Source organism: Lynx canadensis, chromosome B4, assembly GCF_007474595.2.
Source record: "Lynx canadensis isolate LIC74 chromosome B4, mLynCan4.pri.v2, whole genome shotgun sequence".
In the NCBI taxonomy this organism is placed as follows: domain Eukaryota; kingdom Metazoa; phylum Chordata; class Mammalia; order Carnivora; family Felidae; genus Lynx; species Lynx canadensis.
In genome coordinates this window covers 122,012,621-122,033,781 of record NC_044309.1, presented here as the reverse complement: position 1 = coordinate 122,033,781, position 21,161 = coordinate 122,012,621, and the positions used below count along the sequence as shown (strand labels likewise).

Sequence of the window (21,161 nt, the reverse complement as noted above, 5' to 3'; positions counted from 1 at the left end):
CTAAACTGGGTGTGTATACAGTACCCATAATGTAAGGCTGCTGTAATGATCAAATGATAACCCCCACAAAGAGCTTAATACAATGCCTGACACATAAAAAGTGTTGAATAAATACCAGCTCTTTTTATTAGTACAATGCTAAAGCATACCAACCAAATTGACAGTGATCTACCATGATTGCTAACATATACAATACACTTCTGTTCCCCACCAAATTACTCTCAAAATTACTTATCATCCAAAATGCATATATTATAAATAGGAGTCTATCAGATACGAAGATCTTACTTCCAATATAATATAAAAACAAATTCCAGATAAACTAAAGATTTACACCCAAGAAAAGGAAAAAATAGTAGCAGGAAGTAGAATATAGATTTCATCATATCTCTATCAATTTCCTTACTCATCCCGGGCATAAGTTTCCCTTATTGCTAAATAAAAACTTTAAAGAAATGATCTATTCAGTCATGTCCAGTCCTCAAAAATCTATTTATTCCAGAAAAAGACAAACAGAAATCCCTCTTCTATAGTCAAATTTAATTGAACATGCCATTTGACTTTGGCAAAAATTTTAGAATCAAAGATAGGCAGAAACTAGAGGGATAGGTCATAAGGTTATAATTTATTCATCTAGATATTTTGTTTCTTCTCCCTACTGTTTGGTTTGATCTTTGGTCATTTCAATAGCTCCTATATTCAAATCTACCTCTGATTCTATAAGTTTTAAAGCTATATTAGTAACAAACATTTGTAATTTATGAAAAGTCGTTACCTTGGATTTGGTATTTCTCCAAGAATCTCATCTAATTTGTCAATGAAGTTAATAAAATTAGACAATCCTTTTACATGTGCCCTTAAAGGATCAGATGGTGATGGTGCATATCCTTTCCCTCCAAGCTCTAGTGTCCTAATAAATGATGTGGCCACCTATGAATTAAAACAAATGATTTAGTTATGTTTAATGATTTAGTAAGTTAAAAATAAAACTTTATGAAGCTGGGTGCATTTATATTATTTCTGGGTATAGAGGTAAAGTAAGCACTTTTTACAATTCATGCCACTTTGATTCAGAAGCAAATATTAAAGAAACAGATGCCATGCAAAATTCATGCCAGCAGGGGTGATGGCAATGCAAGTGGAGACTGGGGAGCCAAGTTAGAAAACTAAGAGAGTAAGAATATATTCATAAGAGAATATCACTGACTATAAAATATTAGTGTAGAAATATATTCTTGTATAGATTAAACTGGAGTTTTTATATGGATCAAAGGGTTTTTAAGTATCAACTGTGTTGATTTATTCAAGGGTGGGCAATTAATTCAACTCTTCCAAGCCTTATCTTACTTTAAACACTTAGACTAAATAATCACTACGTCCTATCTAGCTTTCACATTTTAGGATTATTTCATCATGTGTAGTTCAAAAGGCCTTACCTCTACAATGATAAAATTATGTATATGATGGCTATACTTAAGAGCATCTCCATCAAAGATGAAATGTTCTAAAGCTGTATTTTCCACAGTGTATACTAAGACAAATTCTATGAAATTTCAGTAATTTGGAAGAAAGTTCCAAGATTAAATAACTTAGAAAACAACAGATTAAATAACATGGTTAATTTAAGCATATTTCTTAATGGTAGGACCTCTCAGAGCTTTTGATATATAAACATCCAATAAAGGTATATACTATTTCCAAACTTTTTGCCCTTGGACACATTTATTCAAGGAGCATTTAACAGGGACTTCTTCCTTTGGACATATTTACTCAAGGAGAATTTAACAGGGCTATCACTCTATAGAACACACGTAGGAAAACACTGTTTTAGAGATATTCTCCCTTGTCAAATTTGAAGAATATGGTAATAATACCACAGATTTTCAAATACCAAGGAAGAACATATATTCACAGTTTAAATCCTGTTTTATCATAAGAAGTCTATGTTACGGTACAGGTATCCACTGTTCATAACAGCCTTTTAAAACATCTTGAAAATGTAGTACGTCCATACCAAAAAGATAGACATCTTTTTCTCTTGAGCAGCATGTTTCAAATCAGTGAAGGCTTCTCGTCCAAGTCCTCTATCAGGAATATTAAGAATATGAGCCAGAGCCAGGTCATTCTTTGAATTCACTAGCAGGCTTAAATATGAGTAGATAACTTTCCTTGCTAGTAACTGCACCTGTACAATAAAATATTATTTTCTTTATTGAGGTTGTTCTAAATCAATAATCTTTTCTTATATGCAGTAAAAATACTTATGACCATTCAATAACAATCTCACTCAACTCTTTGGGAAAAAAAGAGAACTACCATAAAACAAAAATTTGAATTGGACAATTAACATATTCTTGATTGTGAAACCAACTTGCCACCAGTGAGCATCTATGAGCAAATAACAACTATCATAATTGTTGAAAATGTCTCTTAAAAAATGATATAAAAAGATAAAGTCCAAAGTCTGCATTTCTGATAAGGCTGGATCTCTTTCCCCTGCACACATTTGTCACTAAATAACAAGGAGTAATGATGCCCCCAAGCTTAGGGAATGAGCCAACTGGCACTATTTGGTCCTTTACCCATACAGGACTAGATATAGGCTGAAGTTAAAAGGTTAAATTTTGGAGGAAATTATTAGATATTGGTTTTGACAATACCAAATAACCAAGTAAGTATTACAATGAAGAGATAGAAGCAAATGTAAAAAAAAATAACAAGTAGTTGATGTTGACATTAACTGGCCTAAAACAGAGCTATGACTGTTTAAGCACAAGATAAATAATATCTGCTATAATTTCATATGGATATTGGTTCTTTCATATATACTGTATTTGTCTTTTATAGTCAAACAACAAACCAGAGTATTCAATGATCTTATTCTTAAAATTAGCTATTTATAGCTATTTAAGGCCTTGCAACTTCTATCTAGTATGGGGGAAGTGATAGTGTGAACTCCCACAAATAAGTATAACTTATTAGGTAAATTTTTAAAAACATAACTACATAAAGACACTGGAGGGACGCCTGGGTGGCTCAGTCGGTTAAGTGTCCAACTTCAGCTCAGGTCATGATCTCATGGTTTGTGAGTTCAAGCCCCGCGTCAGACTCTGTGCGGACAGCTCAGAGCCTGCAGCCAGCTTCACATTCTGTCTCCCTCTCTCTCTCTCTCCCTCTCCCTCTCTCTCTCTGCCCTCCCCCGCTCTTGCTCTGTCTCTCTCAAGAATAAACATTAAAAAAAAATTTTTAATAAAAATAAATAAATAAAAGACACTGGAAAGGATCCAAAAAGCAGACACAAGCTGGAGGAGAACTTGATTTTAAAAGAACTGCAACAAGAAGGGTAAGAATAGCAAGCCTGTGGTTGTTCAAGGCCCTAAACTTCCTGTAGTACTGGAAGTGAGTGATCATGTGAACCTCACAGATAACAAACATAAAATGGTAAGAAATTTTAAATACTATTTAAAGACACTGAGAAGTGTCCAGAGGGTAGACAGAAGCTGGAAGAATATTTAATTTTAATGGAACTGCAATAAGAAGGGTATGAATTAAGTTCGTGGATTACTGGCCCAAATTTCATGACTATGGCGGCTGCAGAAGGTAGAAGTGACTATAAAGGTGTCCTTAGAATCCAGGGCTGGGAAAGCAGCTAGATATTTAAAGGGGAAAATCTTGGAAAAATTGAGAGCATAAAGAGTCAAAATCCCTAGCTGACTGGGAAACCACACAAGCATGGGGGAGACTCCAGGAGGCCCATCAAAAATGCAAGTCGAAATGAGAAAGAAACATATTCAAAAAATATATTCAAGAAAGACTGAGCTATGAGGAACCAGAGCTATGAGTTGGAAGGTTTGCTAAACTGAGTGCATTCCTCAACTGTGTATAGCTTAAGTGGCAGAAAGCTGAAGGTGTACAGGCTTGAAGTGTTAAATGTACACAGCCAAAGCTTATCAGAACTGGAAAATTCAGGAAAAACCCTAGGAAAAGGAATCTATGGAGAGAATAAGCTCCATACTTCCCCAAAACTGTGCCTGACTGCCAAATTTGGCAGGCAGAAGAAAGATCTACAAAAGCCAACCCAAAAAAACAGCAAAGGGAAGCCATAATAATAGATATCCAAAAAGGTGCATACTGAGGAAACAAAATACGAAGTTGAAATCCAGGCAAGTAAATTGCCTACTAGAACAAAAACTCAACTGTCCTCAGAAGAACATGATATAACCCAGAATCACTATAGAATATTATCTGTAATGTCCAGTTTTCATTCACAAATTACTAGACAGTTTAAAAAAAAGGGGGGGGGGGCGCCTGGGTGGCTCAGTTGGTTAAGCATCCGACTTGGACTCAGATCATGATCTCACGGTTTTTGAGTTTAAGTGCCCCATCGGGCTCTGGGGTGACAGCTTGGAGCCTGCAGCCTGACTTCGAATTCTGTGTCTCCCTCTCTCTCTGCTCTTCCCCTGCTCATGCTCTGTTTCTCTCTGTCTCTCAAAAATAAATAAATACATTTTTAAAAATTAATTAATTAAATTAAAAAATTTAAAAAAAGAAAAAGAGAAAGTGTTAGCCCTTCTTAGTATAAAAAGCAATCAATAGAAATTATCACCAAGTAGACCTAGATGTTAGATTTAGCAGACAAAACATCAAGGTGTTTGCTATAAATACATTCAAAGAATTCAAATGAAATATGCTCAATGAATTTAAAAAATGTTTTCAATGAATTAACAGAGGAAATGACAACAGAAAAGTGGACACTATAAAAAAGGTAAATTCTAGAAATGAAAAGTACAATAACAAAAACAAAATCTGCCAAGTGGGCTCAATAACAACTTGAAAAAGTGGAAGAAAGTATCAGTGAACTTACAAATATATAAATAGAAATTACCAAATCTGAAAAACAAAGGAAGAAAAAAAAAAGAGAAAAGAACCAACGAACACTGTGGGATAATTTAATTAAATCAATATATAAATACTTAGAATCCCTACAGAAGAGTGAAAGAAGCAGGAAAAAAATACTTGAAATTATGGCCAAAAGCACCCCAAATTTGGTACAAAACATTAATTCATAGATGTAAGTGGCTACTCAAGTAGGAAAAAAAAAAAATCACTCCCATATTATAATCAAACTTTGACAGCCAAAGATGAGAAAAAAATCTCAAAAGTAACCAGGGCAAAATGACAATTACATACTAGGGAATGATGACAAGATTAATAGACCATCAAAAAATAAGCCAAAAACACTGGAACAACATATTAAATATGTTGAGAAATTATCTTAAATATTACTATACAATTACAATAAGCAAGATAACATAGTATTTATGAATGAAACAGAACCACATCCACAAATAGACCTAACATACATATGCCCATTTGATTTTTGACATAGGTGCAAAAGAAATCATAGAGAAAGGACAGTCTTTTCAATAACTGGTGTAGAAGCAATTGATCATTCATATGCAAAACAAATGAACCCCACCCAAACCTCACACCTTTTGTAAAAATTAACTCAAAGCAGATCACAGGTATAAATGTACAATATAAAACTGTAAAAGTTTTAGAATAAAACATAAAAGAAAATCTTTGTAACTTGGATTAGGCAGTTATTAGACATGACGCCAAAAGCATAATCTATAATAGAAAAAAAACGATAAATTGGATTTCATCAAAATTAAATTAGTTTTATGGAATTCTTATCACCCTCTCAACTGCTTCCACCCCATCTTCTTGCTCTGGAATCTTGTTTGTAACTAATTCTTAAATGTTGCTCCCACACTATTTACCTGAAATCTTCTCCTTGCCTATACCCTTAGAAAAATGGACTCCACGAATTCTAAACTCAATTCCCTCTCAAAACATGAAATTCATTAAACCCTTCAGAGACTGACAACATAGCTAAAGATCCCATAATTTATCATCTGTAACTAAGAAAATACTTTCTGAATTAAATCTTTTTGTTTTTAATATTTGTTTATTTTTGAGAGAGACAGACAGACAGACACATAGACAGACAGCATGAGTGGGGGAGGGGCAGAGAGAGAGGGAGACACAGAATCCAAAGCAGGCTCCAGGCTCTGAGCTGTCAGCACACAGCCCAACACGGGACTTGAACTCACGAACCGTGAAATCATGACCTGAGCCAAAGTCGGATCCCTAACCAACTGAGCCACCCAGATGCCCCAATACTTTCTGAATTAAAATTAAAATTTCTCCATATTCTGTTTAATCATATTTTAAATTAGGAAGCATAAAAGAAAGCTTTAAAAGGTAGGAATAAAAATTACAAATCAATAAGAAGTGTCATAGACAATTACTAAGAGAGTCTCTCAAGTTCATATACATATTAAAAGCACTTTTAAAGGTAACTTGCTTTTGGATTATTTAAATATCATATGAAAAACAATTTTTGAAACATTGTAGGCAGTCAATTTAAAGAAACTTTATTGAGGGTGCCTGACTGGTTCAGTCAGTTAAGCATCTGACTCTTCTATTCAGCTCAGGTCATGATCTCACAGTGGGTCAGCACAGAGCCTGCTTGGGATTCTCTCTCTCCCTCTCTTTCTGCCCCTCCCCTGCTCACTCTCTTTCTCTCAAATTAAATAAATAAACTTTAAAAAATACTTTAAAAAAACTTTTTGGACAGGAAAAAATTACCTTAAATATGGACTCAAAATTTAAGCAAAATTGATTTTTTAAATAAAGTTTGAATATTAACACTATGAAACTCTTTTCTTACATATTAAAAATATTAGACAAATGTTACCTTTGCAGGTAACATTTCCCTGATTTCCCATATAAAACAGCAATTCATGTACTCCCTTTCTTACCACCCTGTAATATTTCTGCATATCAGCCAATTATAATTCCCTGATAGACCTTAACGTTTTCTGACATTGTGTGTTTTCTTAATCTTTCTACTACTTCGTGAGTTCCAGGAGAGCAAATGATATATCCTTAGGGCCTTAAAGAATGACTGGCATTATAGCAGGTAATCAGTCCATTTTGTTAATAGGTTCTCAATTAGTTTTTGTTCAATGATAAATGGAAAAAAAAAAAACTTAATACATGTATGTGGCCCTTTTAGATATTACAAAATGAAAACTACTGATAAAATCTTACTTGAGATCGAATAAGCACTCATGTATTTTTATTACATTGCCTTAAAAAGAAAATCACTCTAAGGTACAACTCTAAGGTAAAATCATCTTTGAGATCCATCCTAAAATTTTATAACATAAAGCACAACATGGTTTTCTGCTTATATTTCAAGTGTCCTTTTATTTTTATTTTCAGTGTAAATCATAATACTTCATGTGAATCTGTAATACAAAAGTTTCCATTTTAATTTCACAGTGTAATAGTCTGTCGAAAACATACGAATCTCCTCTATCTTATCTCTTCACATTTCAAAAGACTAACACATTTGTCAAAAATTAAAGCAGAGAGGGTCGCCTGGGTGGCGCAGTCGGTTAAGCGTCCGACTTTAGCCAGGTCACGATCTCGCGGTCTGTGAGTTCGAGCCCCGCGTCGGGCTCTGGGCTGATGGCTCGGAGCCTGGAGCCTGTTTCCGATTCTGTGTCTCCCTCTCTCTCTGCCCCTCCCCCGTTCATGCTCTGTCTCTCTCTGTCCCAAAAATAAATAAACCTTGAAAAAAAAATTAAAAAATTAAAGCAGAGAAAAAGTGACATTCACACTGTAATCAGAAACTGTTTTACTCTTTCTAGATTTAATTTCATTCAATCCCTGTCTCACTGTGCCTCTACTGTTCAAAAATAATGAGGATATAACAATATATAGATTTGATCCTTATTGGGTACAAACCACATCTACAACTTGCTCTTTAAGGCTAGCAAATTCTGCCCTGCTCATCTGTGATGCTAGGCAAACATCAGGGAAAAACATTTTGGAGTCCTCACAGTTAGAGTGTTTCTTTTAACTCATGGCTACAATTGGAAATCTATCCCTATCATTATGGTCATATAACATGGCAGTTATGGTTTCCCTGCTCTTGTATTTGCAAGTGTGTTTTAAAGAGGCTCTCTGGAAAAGCATTCCACATAAATACAGTTATGATGTCCAGAAGCAAGGGCCTAAATTGAAAAAATCCACAAGATTGAAGCTTTTACCAAGATACCAAAAATAAAGATAATGTTCTGTTTATTTGTTTAATAAACCGATTCAATCCATACCACAAAGTATTTGCAATGTTTGTTTAGAAGTTGAACAATCTTACTTAAGCTTTCTGGCAAGTCCAAGCTTCTTTTCCTATCCCTTAATTATTACTGAAATGCAGATATTCAACCTCAATTTGAAAGTTACTTTTGCTAGATTGAGATTAACAATTTATACAGGTATTTTTTACTTTCTTTGCCAATACATAAATTCTTACATATAACAACAACAACAAAAAGTTGAACTAGAACTAATATACTGGTAGAATTTTTTATTTAACTGAGGGTTTTCTTTTTGGGCCTTTATTCCATTTTTCCCTTCCTTGCTTCAGAATTTCTAGTGCAGTTTAGTACCTTAGGAAAAATGAAATAAAATAAAATAAGGAAACAAAAATATTTTTTCTCAAATTCATGCCATTCATCTACTTAATGACTCTGGCGTGGCATTAGTTAAGGTACATTTTGTGATCAAAATATATCTTTGCAAGACTTCAGCCCAAAAAAGTCACATTAGAATTTTAATAGAAATATATTGCCTTCCAAAAATACTTTGCAAAAAGAAAAATTAGAAGTCTGCAAGTAAAATGCAAAATGGCTAAGAGGATGGCTGTGACTTTAATAGTCCTCATAAAATCTAATCTATCAGCTAACTACTAGATAGAATACTCTCGGAAAACAATCCAAGGAGGCAAAAGATAAAAGTAGAGGATTAACCCAGTGAAACTATCGTTGTATTTTTAAAATTTTTTTTAATGTTTATTCATTTTTGAGAGACAGAGAGAGACAGAGTGCACGTAAGGAAGGGGCAGAGAGAGAGGGAGACACAGAATCCGAAGCAGGCTCCAGGCTCTGAGCTATCAGCACAGAGCCTGAGGCAGGGCTTGAATTCACGGACTGCGAGATCATGACATGAACCGAAGTCGGATGCTCAACTGACTGAGCCACCCAGGCGCCACTATCATGGTATTTTTAAATGAGAAAACTATATGCTTGCAATGAAGACTCATCAGTTTCTATATACTATGATCTTTTTTCATGAATATCCCTTTAAGATATAACATTTTATATATGTAAGCCAAAATTATAAACACGTAGGTGTTTTACACAAACTAGTTCATTTCTATTCATTAAAAGGCACAATAACAATTACTATTTTTTCCCTGTAGAGCCTGTAACATAAATTAAAGAGATCTGTAAGTGATCTAGTCTCTTGATATATATGAATGTACTCTTTAAGAACCAATGCGAAAAGACCAGGTATTTGGTAAACATTTTATCAATATTTGGGACAGGAGGGAAAAACAATGTAAGTGAAAAATTAATTTCAAGCAAGAGAAAATAGTTACAAATCACTAAATAGAATCATGTCTGGGAAGAAAACATTCAAAGATGGGCTTGGAATATTTTCTTGTACCAGAAAAAAAAAAAAGTAAGTGCTCAGAAGTCTAATAGGGCATGTAAAAAAAAAAAAAAAAAAAAAAAAAAAAAAGACACAGAAGCCAGCATGAAGGGAATCCACCATTTTAGAATCAAGGATTAATGACTGTGATTGATTTTAAAACTCTGAATAAATAAAAAGTCATGAGTACATAGTAATAAATACATAAAAAAGGAGAAAGATAAATAGAAAAAATCTAATTTGCATCTTAAATAACTATTATCCCAATTCCTAAGCTGGTAATGAAATAGAAAGAATTAAGTAGTGACCCTGCCTTTTTTAGGGAACTATATACTTCATCTCAATTGAGAAGATAAAGTTCTTCTTTGCTGAAAAATGGCAGCTAATCAATGTAAAGACATGACAGGGTTAGAAATTCACCGTTCTGCAAACACTAAAGAAATAACGGAGTCAGCCAAGGATCATCAATGCATGTGCAAAAGATTGTTGGGAAACAGGTTATTTACATAGTGTTACCCCATAGATCTTTGCTGATAGCAAAGGAAAAACTACATCTTTTTTCTAGACAGATCTGGCAATTTGGGACAACTTGAAACTGTGTCTCCTGATGTGATACTTACCATCAGTTAAGAAGCATGTACTATGAAATGTTAAACCTCAATCTAAGCAAGCTTTTAGCTGAAACCTCCAGTTTACTGGCAATAGAAGAACAAGATAAGTAATACCAGGAGAAATTTATCAGATAAACAAAAAAACAAAAACAAAAACAAAACAAAACATAAAAACAGAGGGGAATTCTAGATTAAAAGAGCTATAAAACCATTTGGGGGACAAATGGAGAAATCGGAATTGGGAAGACAGTAAGTGATAATAGGGAATACTTAAGTTTTCTTACAGATGATAATGATATTATGGTTATGCCTTTATTTTCAGGAAATAATATGCTAAAGAATTTTAGGTATTAAGGGTAATGATGCCAGAAACAACTTTCAAATAAGCCAGAAAAAAATATTAAATGCAAATATAAAGAACCTTAGTAAATCTAGGAAGTAGGTATACAGGTATTTACTTGAGGGCAATGATAAACATATTTCTTTTTTTTTTTTAATGTTTTATTATTTATTTATTTTTTTGGCAGGGTGGTCAGAGAGAGAGGGAGACAGAGGGTCTGAAGCAATCTCTGCACTGACAGCAGAGAGCCTGATGCGGGGCTCGAACTTACCACAAGATCATGACCTAAGTCGAAGTTGGACACTCAATTGACTGAGCCACCCAGATGCCCCAGTCAATATATTTCTTAAAGGCTACCTGTATCGCATGGGACTTATGGGAGAATCTGCTTTAGCAATGTTTCCTAAAAAATGGAGAAGGTGATTCATCAAATATATTAACTTGAAGAAGATGGATTTAGATATGTTGAATGTAATTTTACTGCTTTTTCCAATACTTCTAAATTTTTATCTTGTCAATGGTGATTTTATTTACCATAGGTACTTTCATAAACATAACTCCCATGGTTAGTAAGGGGATACTATATTCAATTAGGTACCTAGCATAGTATTTAGCTAAAGGTAAATTATATTAGACCAAACATGTGGTTTCTTCACTGTGGTTTGTTTGTTCAACAAACTCTATTATCACGATTTGTGATGCATCAGTTATTCTGCAAAAGGGACAAAACAGATTTTTCCATTGTACATCTTCCCAAGAATCACTCATTTAAAACCATAATTGTGAAATTTACCAAATACAAAGATTCAAAGAACTCTGGCAACCTAGATCTTCCAACTACTTTTCAGATACTTAGAATGATAACCTATTTTTTTTTTAATTTTTTTTTTCAACGTTTATTTATTTTTGGGACAGAAAGAGAGCATGAACGGGGGAGGGGCAGAGAGAGAGGGAGACACAGAATCAGAAACAGGCTCCAGGCTCTGAGCCATCAGCCCAGAGCCTGACGCGGGGCTCGAACTCACAGACCGCGAGATCGTGACCTGGCTGAAGACGGACGCTTAACCGACTGCGCCACCCAGGCGCCCCAAGATAACCTATTTTTTTTTTTTAAATATTTTTTTTTCAAATTTTTTTTCAACATTTTTATTTATTTTGGGGACAGAGAGAGACAGAGCATGAATGGGGGAGGGGCAGAGAGAGAGGGAGACACAGAATCGGAAACAGGCTCCAGGCTCTGAGCCATCAGCCCAGAGCCCGACGCGGGGCTCGAACTCACGGACCGTGAGATCGTGACCTGGCTGAAGTCGGACGCTTAACCGACTGCGCCACCCAGGCGCCCCAAGATAACCTATTTTTGCACAGTGCCTGTGATCCTGGCCGGAAACCAGGAAGAAACTGACTGCTATGCTCTTGCCAGTCTCTAACGTATTACTCTTTGCAAATACAGCTTTATTTAAGCAAATTAAAGAACATTTTTGATTTAAGAAAAATAACATACAATCACATTCATAGTGATTTGAAGAGGATCATATCCTGCTTTTTAATTTACTCACAATTTATCAGTACCTTTTCATTATCCTGGTTGTGTTTACTCATTGGTGATGTCGGTACATAAAGATCAGTTTCATCTACTGCATACTGTCTTCCAAGCAGAAAATCCCGTAGTTGACTCTGTAGAAAACACAGGAGGTTGCTAATAATAAACTGCTTTTCCAACTATAAAAAATACTTCACATTGAGCTCTACATAGTTCACTAATATCCCAGCATACAGTATTATTACCTGATCTTTGTTGGCAGTAAGTATACATGGAATTAAACTAACAAAATGCTTGTTTCCAACGGCTGTACTCATAGAGTTCACAAGTTTAGAGTTAAAAGATAACCTTGGAAATTTAATCTGAGCCTTTAATTTTTATAGAAGAAAATTAAAGACAAAATGCTTACCTAAGGCACACAATAAATGCTTCATTTTGGGATTATACAAAAGTAAACCTAGTGTCCTAACAGCATATTTCAAAGTAAGAATTTCAATGAAAAAAAAATGATTATTTGCTTTCACTGTGCCATGGTACTCAACATCTCCCTAATATTTGTTCTAAGCGATCCAAGATTATGTAGGTATTCACACACCTCATTCCTGATGAGTAAACTTGGAGGGAAGGTATAAACTGAATTAACAAAGCCTAAAGAGATTGCAAACCACTTTCCTCTCAGTCGTTGCAAAATTATAACTAAAATAACTCCCCAATACATACTTCTTAAAAGACAAAGTGGGATTTTGTTGTTCATAACTTGAATTTCAAAATTTAAGCTCACTAAAAAAAAATTTATTTTTTCTTTTTTTTTAAGTTTTGACTTTTACTCCTTTGCTACAAAGGGCAACTTAGATACCTATTTTCTTTCTTTTTTTTCTTTCTTTTTTTTTTTTTTTTTTAGACAGAACACCAGCTGGGGAGTGGCAGAGAGAGAGGGAGACACAGAATCTGAAGCAGGCTCCAGGCTCCAAGCCATCAGCACAGAGCCCGACATGGGGCTCCAACTCAGACTGGGAGAAAATGACCTGAGCTGACGTTGGACACTCAACCGACTGAGCCACCCAGGTAGCCCTGGATACCCATTTTCTAAATATTAGCTAGCCAGAAACTTTTAATGACCAGTGACAACATACAGTGCAACTTTTCAATATTTAAAAAATTAATCTTATGAAATAATTCAGGTTCATTGTCTTTAAACAGAAAAATTGTTTTGGGAGAATTTGTGTTTGATGATTACTTTTTTTTTCATTTTTATTGTAATTCCAGTATAGTTAACACAGTGTTATATTAGTTTCAGGTGTACAATATAGTGATTCAACACTTCCATTCATCACCCGATGTGCATCTCACCTGCACTCCTTATTCCCTATCACTTATTTCACCCATCTCCCACCCACCTCCCCTCTGGTAAGCATCAGTTTGTCTCCCACAGTTAAGTTTGTTTCTTGGTTTGTCTTTTTAAGAATTTACTATTTAAAAAATCTTGAATAGAGGTAGTCCTCACACTTGTGGTTCTTATGTTTTCAGGAGAGATGTTAAAAGCAAAGATTTATTCTTCCATAAATACAATGTTATTTTTTTGAATCGGATAATATTACCCTCTGGTTTAAACTATGTTCATGTTGGGGTGCCTAGGTGGCTCAGTCGGTTAAGTGTCTGACTCTTGATTTCAGCACAAGTCATGATCTCACAGGTTCATGAGTTCAAGCCCCACATTGGGGTCCTCGCACTGACAGTGCAGAGCCTGCTTGGAATTCTCTCTCCCTCTCTCTCTCTCTCTCTCTCTCTCTCTCTCTCTCTGCCCTTCTGCACATGCTCTCTCTCTCAAAAGAAATAAACTTTAAAAAATAAAGCCATATTCATGTTTAATGACATGTAAAGGACAATATTCTAGATCAGTTCAGTGAGGAGGGTCCATGGACTCCTGAGGTCCTTAAGACCCACTCAGGAGACCCAGGAAGTTCACCCTTTTTCAACTATGTATCAATGTGAATCCAAATTTTCTTGATATACTTCAATCAAAACAACATACCAGACAGTAGACATGAGAAACAGCTATTTTCTATCATACATGACATTAAGGATATTTATTAAAAATGTAAAAAATAATAAATACAAAATATGTAAAACATTCTCACAATTTTCTATTCCTAAAAAATTTATTAATACTATTCACAAACAGGTAATAGGTTTATTATCAGTATCTTAATAACTGATACTTTGAACATATCTCAATTTTAATCTTTGATAAATATTAACAGATAAAACTCATATAAACAAAATCTTGTAGTCCTAATTATTTTTTAATTTTATTATTATTTTTTTTTAATGTTTATTCATTTTTGAGAGACAGGCAGAGGACGAGCAGGGAACAGGCAGAGAGAGAGGAAGACCCAGAATCTGAAGCAGACTCCAGGCTCTGAGCCATCAGCACAGAGATCAAACCAACTGAGCCACCCAGGCACCCCCTAATTAATTTTTAAGAGTGCAAAAGGGTTCCTAAACTTAAAACTTGGACAAGGACTCTAGATAATATGGCATAAAGCTTTCTGAAGTAAGCAGAAAAATCACAATGTATTTTCTGTGATACACTATTAATTTTATTGATTTATACCTTTACTTTGTAGGTAAGTTGTTATTCATTCTACTTTTATCCTCTTATTAACCATATTTTTCCATTCCATTAATGGTTACCTTCACTTTCTGGTACTCAAATCAGACCCGTTTCTCTACTGTTATTTAAAAGTGGTAATGCCTGCTTATTCCCAACAAACTACAATATTTTGCCATTTTAATTCTAAACTAATATCGGAATCTCCCTTAGTGTAAGCCTTCCATTTCAGCACACATATCCCCAGTCCACCCTTATCATATACACGCCAAGTTTTGTTGCTCACTACCATCTTCCTCTAGATACGTATCTGCTCTAATTCATCTGTTTAATTATTACGGTCTTTGAAAAGGCAAAGTCTTCACTTGAAGTATGAAGATGACATTGTTTAAATTTTTCCATAGCCTCACAAGTCCTTCCTTTATCTTAGCTAGTAAGTGATACCTTGTTGAGGATCAAGACATGCTATTTAATTTTTGTTCTTTTTAAATAACTTGTTCTCTCCACTAGGAAACTTATAATATTTATCTTTACCCTTAAAGAGTCCAGGAATTTTACCAGGACATGTGTAAGTATGTGTCTTTTCTCTTGATTACAGGCTGGAACCTCATAAACACTCTTAACTAGCAGAATCAAAGAAATATTTATTATAATAGATGTAGTTTCAAGAAATATTTAATCATGGCCTCTTCTGCATCTGTTCTTTTATCTCCTTCTGGAACTCCTATCATTTGTGTGTTAAATCCTCTAGATCTAACCTCCAAGTTTCTTAACTTTTCCTTCACGATTTCTTGAACTTCAGATTTTTCTCTCTGCACTTTAAATATTTATTTCAGGACAATAATTTGACTTTCAGGACAATAATTTGTGTCTGAGTTTATCTGTTGCATTGGGAAAACTTTTTTCTTCTTTTTTTTCATCTACAAAGTCTCATGTTTAGGTTTATCCTTGAATTTCCTTGAGTACTTACTATTTTTATGGATTTAAGTTGTCACTCTCCACTAGCAGTTCTATTCTGTCGAGCATGTGTGTTCTCAGATAACTCATCTTTCTGTAACTGCTAGGACTCCTTAGGTGGCTATTGCTTTTCTCATTGGCTTTTTGGGGCTCAGCCTTGAATGCTGAGGTACTTCAAGTGTTGATAATTTTACAAGTAACGGAAGTTGAAATAGTCTCTACTCTTCATGAAGCAGCAGTGGAAAAATAAACAGGATACCAGTCACCCACTGAGGCCAAGGGAGAGTCTTCTTGTGGTCTCTCAAGGATCACCAACAGTACACCCATCCATTCACCTACGTTTTGGCTTCCTCAGAGACAGAGAATCCTGGCACACTCACAGAGAGCATTTGTTAACCTTCCCCAGAAGGTCCCCAGATTTCTGAGGGCTGCTAAGCTCTTCTTGAGAGCTACCATTTCTTCTCTTCAGCCCAGGGCTCTGATTTCCCCCAGATAATTGCTTAATTCATGAGAAAGCAAACTCTGTACCAATTGTCTCTTCTTAAACTCTAGTTAGAATCCAAGGCCTTGTATGCTCCAGATATCCACAGGCCCTGCATCCATGTTCCCTAGGAGAGGAATTAATAATGTACGAAATACAGAGGAAAGGGGCATTGTTCAAGTTATAAGGTTCCCAGAACTTCCCTGTCTTATCTTTTTTTTTTAATTTTTTTTTTCAACGTTTATTTATTTTTGGGACAGAGAGAGACAGAGCATGAACGGGGGAGGGGCAGAGAGAGAGGGAGACACAGAATCGGAAACAGGCTCCAGGCTCCGAGCCATCAGCCCAGAGCCTGACGCGGGGCTCGAACTCACGGACCGCGAGATCGTGACCTGGCTGAAGTCGGACGCTTAACCGACTGTGCCACCCAGGCGCCCCTTCCCTGTCTTACCTTTATCTAAGTTCCTCATAATTACTGCCTTATTTAGGTTACAATAAACAAAAAACAAAGAAGACACATAAGCATATGTATCTTTAAAGGCACTTTTAGCATAAATTAGGGTTATATTTAGTGCATTTTTGAGGAATCAATCTAGGGATATGTTTGCCTGCTCACTTTTTCCTCTTTGGAAATTTTCCTAAACAAGTATCAGAGATCAAATCTTTCATTTTAAATGCAGAAAATTTTCAACTTCACATACTATCATCTTAGCAGCTTGCACTCTACTCCTGATGTCCTGCAGAAGAACATGTTGATATCTGGAGACACAGAACTCCCTCCAATGTAGACTTATATATCTCAAACTATAGGTGATTCACTTAAATGAAGAGGCTTATTAGAAGATTTAAACAGGGGCAAAGGATAAGATGAAAACAAAACTATATGCCCAAAAACCTCAGGCAGATTATATTCTCATTGGCTTATCAGAAGATTTTCTTTGTTGTTCCAATACTATGTTTGATCAGCCTCTAAATTAACTATGTGAAAAGTAGTCAAAAATCATCTCTACAAGCAAATAAAATATAGGTAAGGAGGAAAAAAAAAAAAAACAAACTATCTTCCCTCACAATATCTTCACCATAGTAAGGGTGTGTATGTGTGGGTATGCATGTACACATATGCATGTGCATCTTAGAAAGTTACAACAGGACAAAGGGTTCCATTATAGCCCAGGGAGGCCAAGACAGCAAACTGCCTGCCAATGTCCACTCTCTCCTTCTTTCTCAGTAACAGAGAGTTTGTTTTTATTCTGGCATGTTATGAAGGAAAAAAAGACTACATTTTCCCTAACATCTTGGTGTGGCCATGTGACTAGGCTCTGGACAAGGACATGGAAGCAAAAGAGCTATGTCTCTTTAAAAGGAAAGGAGAATACTGTGCTCCCTTACCACTTCTTGATGCAAGGAATGCTAGTACGGGATCTGGAGCTCTAACAGCTGTCACAAAGGACCTTGAAGGCAGAGGGTAGGAACTAAGATGGAAGAGCAGAATGACAGAAAAGTCCTAGGTATCTGATAATCACAGAGCTATCACATCAGTCCCAGATTCTTACCTTTAGATACCTTTTATAAAAGAGTGAAATACACTTCCATTTCGTTAAACCACTGCTATTGCAGAGGTTTCTATTACAAGCAGCCAAAACACCATTCCCAAGTATCGACAGATATTTATAAAATATTTTAACAGCTTAGAAAATATACTAAATCTACAATTATTTAGTTATTACCACTACTTAATTACTACTTTATTGGTACCCAGTAAATGTTAAGATAAAGAAATATATTTCAACATTTTAAAACAAACTAGATACCAATTCTAATGTAGATAAAACCAAACTGCAAAGGATAACATTCCATTAATTTTAAAATTTATATTCAATAAAAAAATAAAGCAATGAACATGTGTATATGTTTAAAAAAAAGGAATAGTGTATTACTTCATGTTTATTGCATTATACTATCCTCACAAAATGATATCCCATCTAATTAAAATAATATTATTAATCCATAGAAAGAGTCATAGCATTTATACAACATATGCCAAAATGAACAGATGCACATTAAACCAAGTAAGTAAATAGAAAAGCAATCCTTGAAATGAATTCAAAAAGAAATCACACATTTGGGACTGATAACTTTGTTAAAATTTTTTGATCTAGTAAAAAGCTGTTCTTATATTTCAACCAAATAACAACAGAATTTCAGCAAAATTTACCACCGAAATATTTCTTTCCAGTAATAACTAGCTTTCAGGTAGCTAAATTTTCCATTTTCTAACATGATCTGAAAAGCAAAAGCATTATCAAGTTACCATAAATGCTGATAACATAATTTAAAATAAAAATAAATCTAGCCAAATTTTCATTTAAGACAGATTTTAAAAAATACTTACAGGGGATATGTTGGCTTTATTTTCACAATTAGAAATCAAAACACTACATTTTTTATAAACATCAATCAGATCTAACATATTACTATTCTTTAAGAAATCATCGTAAGTCCTCCTAATGTCCTCATAATGGTCAATCACTTCCATATTTTCAACTGGTAAGTTCAACTTCTCATGTAGGAAGAATTTCCAGGTCAATAAGACATCACTGAGAGGAACTGTAAATTCTCCATTGTGCTGAAAGAGACAATGCCAAAAATAAAAAAATAAAGTTGGGTGCCAGAATATTCATTAAGTTATAATTGAGATAGGAAGTACAAATTGAATTTTGTTATATAAGTCTACATTGAATTGTTGTGGATTTGAAGAGAATATCCAAATGGATATAACTATGGAATAATTTTAAAACCAGATATGAAAGAGAAAGATTTTGATGGTTTATAAAAATATAAACTACTATGGCAAGTTTGTGCATGACACAATTGGCAAATATACAGTTATTCTTCACTGAATTTTTCCTACCCAAAGTCGGGGGATGGGTGGGCAGAGATCTGTACTTAAGTACTACCGACTGGGAAAACATTTCATTCCATTAATACTTAGTTTCTTTCAGCTCTTTCAGCTAATGTATTTTTAATCTCTTATTCAAAACTGTCAATGCCATGGTGAATTACCACATACCGCACTATTCCAACTGTTAGTCTTAAAACATGATCATAAAAACTAAATTTTTAAAAATCATGGTTTGGTTTGGTTTTTTCATTACTATTCCAGGGAAGACAAAATATCAGTGCTAAAAAACCTTGGGTCAGAGAATTTTGATTCTTCCCTGCTCATGGACACACTAAACTATAAACAAACAAGTTCTAAAAAGCCAAGGTTTCTTTCTATAAGTTGTTGGATGCTCCTAATCAGGCAAAATTGTCCTTTTTCTCTTCTTCAATATCAACATGATATATTATGCCAGTAGCTATAGGTTTGTTTTTTTTTAATTGATTGCATTCTGCTCCCACTTAATATTAATCTCAGATATTAGTAATGGTGCCCTCCAAAATATGCCAGCCCTAATTCAGTAAAAAATTCTAACTACTCCTTTCCAAAGCAACATGAATAACAAATATTTTTAAATATCCATACGTGATTTTGTGAAATGTATTGTGTTGCTCCTTTCACAGTTAAGTACCCTTAATATGTTAGTAGTTTCTGATAACACCAAGATCTTTCCATTAATTGTACTGAAAGATGGGTGGATATATAAATAAAACTGTAATTCACTGGAACTAAAATTGTAACATCATCTTTAGCCTAAGAAGAAGACTAATGAGAATCAAATAGACCCAAATAATACAGTACTTTCTATTAAATCTATATTTCTTTCAAATCTATATTTCTTTTATAAAAATGAGCCACATTGTCTAGTTACTATCCAAATTGAAGACAATATGTCCAAACTGCCTTAAAATAATTAACTTTTTACTCATCTCTATGGAAACAACTAAGAAAATTACCCTTACTATCCTTGGAGGGACCTGTTATACCAAAATTATAAAAATTAATTATATTTCATGAAATTAATTTAATGAAAAAAAAAAAGTAACTCTCAAACCTTGAATCCATAACCCAAATGTAAGTCAGATTTGTAATTTCTCAGCATTGAATCTAAAATTGTACACCTCACTTCCCAATCCCGTAAAAATTACACAATTAAATTTCCAAATGTATCTAAGTTAAATAAATCCAGTTATTTAGAGTTTCAAAACTAAATTGTTTTATCTCAAAAATTCCAAAACTATTTTGGTATGGCATTCCTCACATTAAAAATAAGTTAAACGTATGCCTAATGTAAATGTCCAATTTACTCTCATTCTGTGGACTATGACTAGTTCAAATATGCAAACTCTTGATCTTGTGAGAAAAGGTTTTGACTAGATTAACAGTGTTTATACTGGGATTGTAAAAACATTTTAAATCCAAATAAAAATGTACTCCAGATATCAGTTTTCGTGATCAGGTGCCCACCATGACAGCATATTCTATTATTCAAACCAGTAACAACTGATTCAGAGAGCTTGTGGTCAAATCAGAAAATGTTTTGCTAGGAAAACATGCCAGCTGGCTAATATCTGAAGGAAGTTCAAGATGGTCAATGCTTTAATTCTCTAATGGACATAAGAAAGATTGTATTTCCTAAGAATAAAATGAGAAAAAAATGAGTTACATTTTTCCAGAGCACTGCACTTTATATATTTTACTGAACTTATTTTTATAATTATTCAAAAATTTAAATAAACTTTACAATTTGTAACTACCTGGAGTTTTTGTTGTTATCAAAAGAGAAAAGATAGTAGGCCTACTTAACAGCTATTAATTGGCTGTGTGACCTTGGGTAAAATACTGAAATCCCTGTGAATACATTTCCTTGGCTATAAAATGAGATTATACAGATTAAATAACACCTGATAAATGGTAGGGGATAAAAAATGTCAGTCTGCTTTCTCTTTTCTTACTCAAAGTAAAATAATTATCTGTTGGGGGGAGTATTAGATAAATGTAATACAATTGTAAAAACTGTCACTTCTTATTTGTTATGTCAATGTTAGGTCATTTTCAAATCTGACAGTTAACCACAGGCTGTGAGTCTCCATGAAGTTATAAAATTAAT

General features: G+C 34.3%; 1 protein-coding gene across 1 annotated transcript in view; it reads right to left on the bottom strand.

Moving 5' to 3' along the window:
- LOC115519504 (PARP1 binding protein) overlaps positions 1–21,161 on the bottom strand; it is a 66,163-nt gene that overhangs the window by 29,451 nt on the left and 15,551 nt on the right. Inside the window, exons 3-6 of the mRNA XM_030323512.1 lie at positions 18,503–18,736; positions 12,091–12,195; positions 2,015–2,185; positions 776–930 (exon numbers count right to left, since the gene is read on the bottom strand). Coding sequence (XP_030179372.1) covers positions 776–930; positions 2,015–2,185; positions 12,091–12,195; positions 18,503–18,736 — 665 coding nt within the window. The remainder of the gene's footprint in view (positions 1–775; positions 931–2,014; positions 2,186–12,090; positions 12,196–18,502; positions 18,737–21,161) is intronic.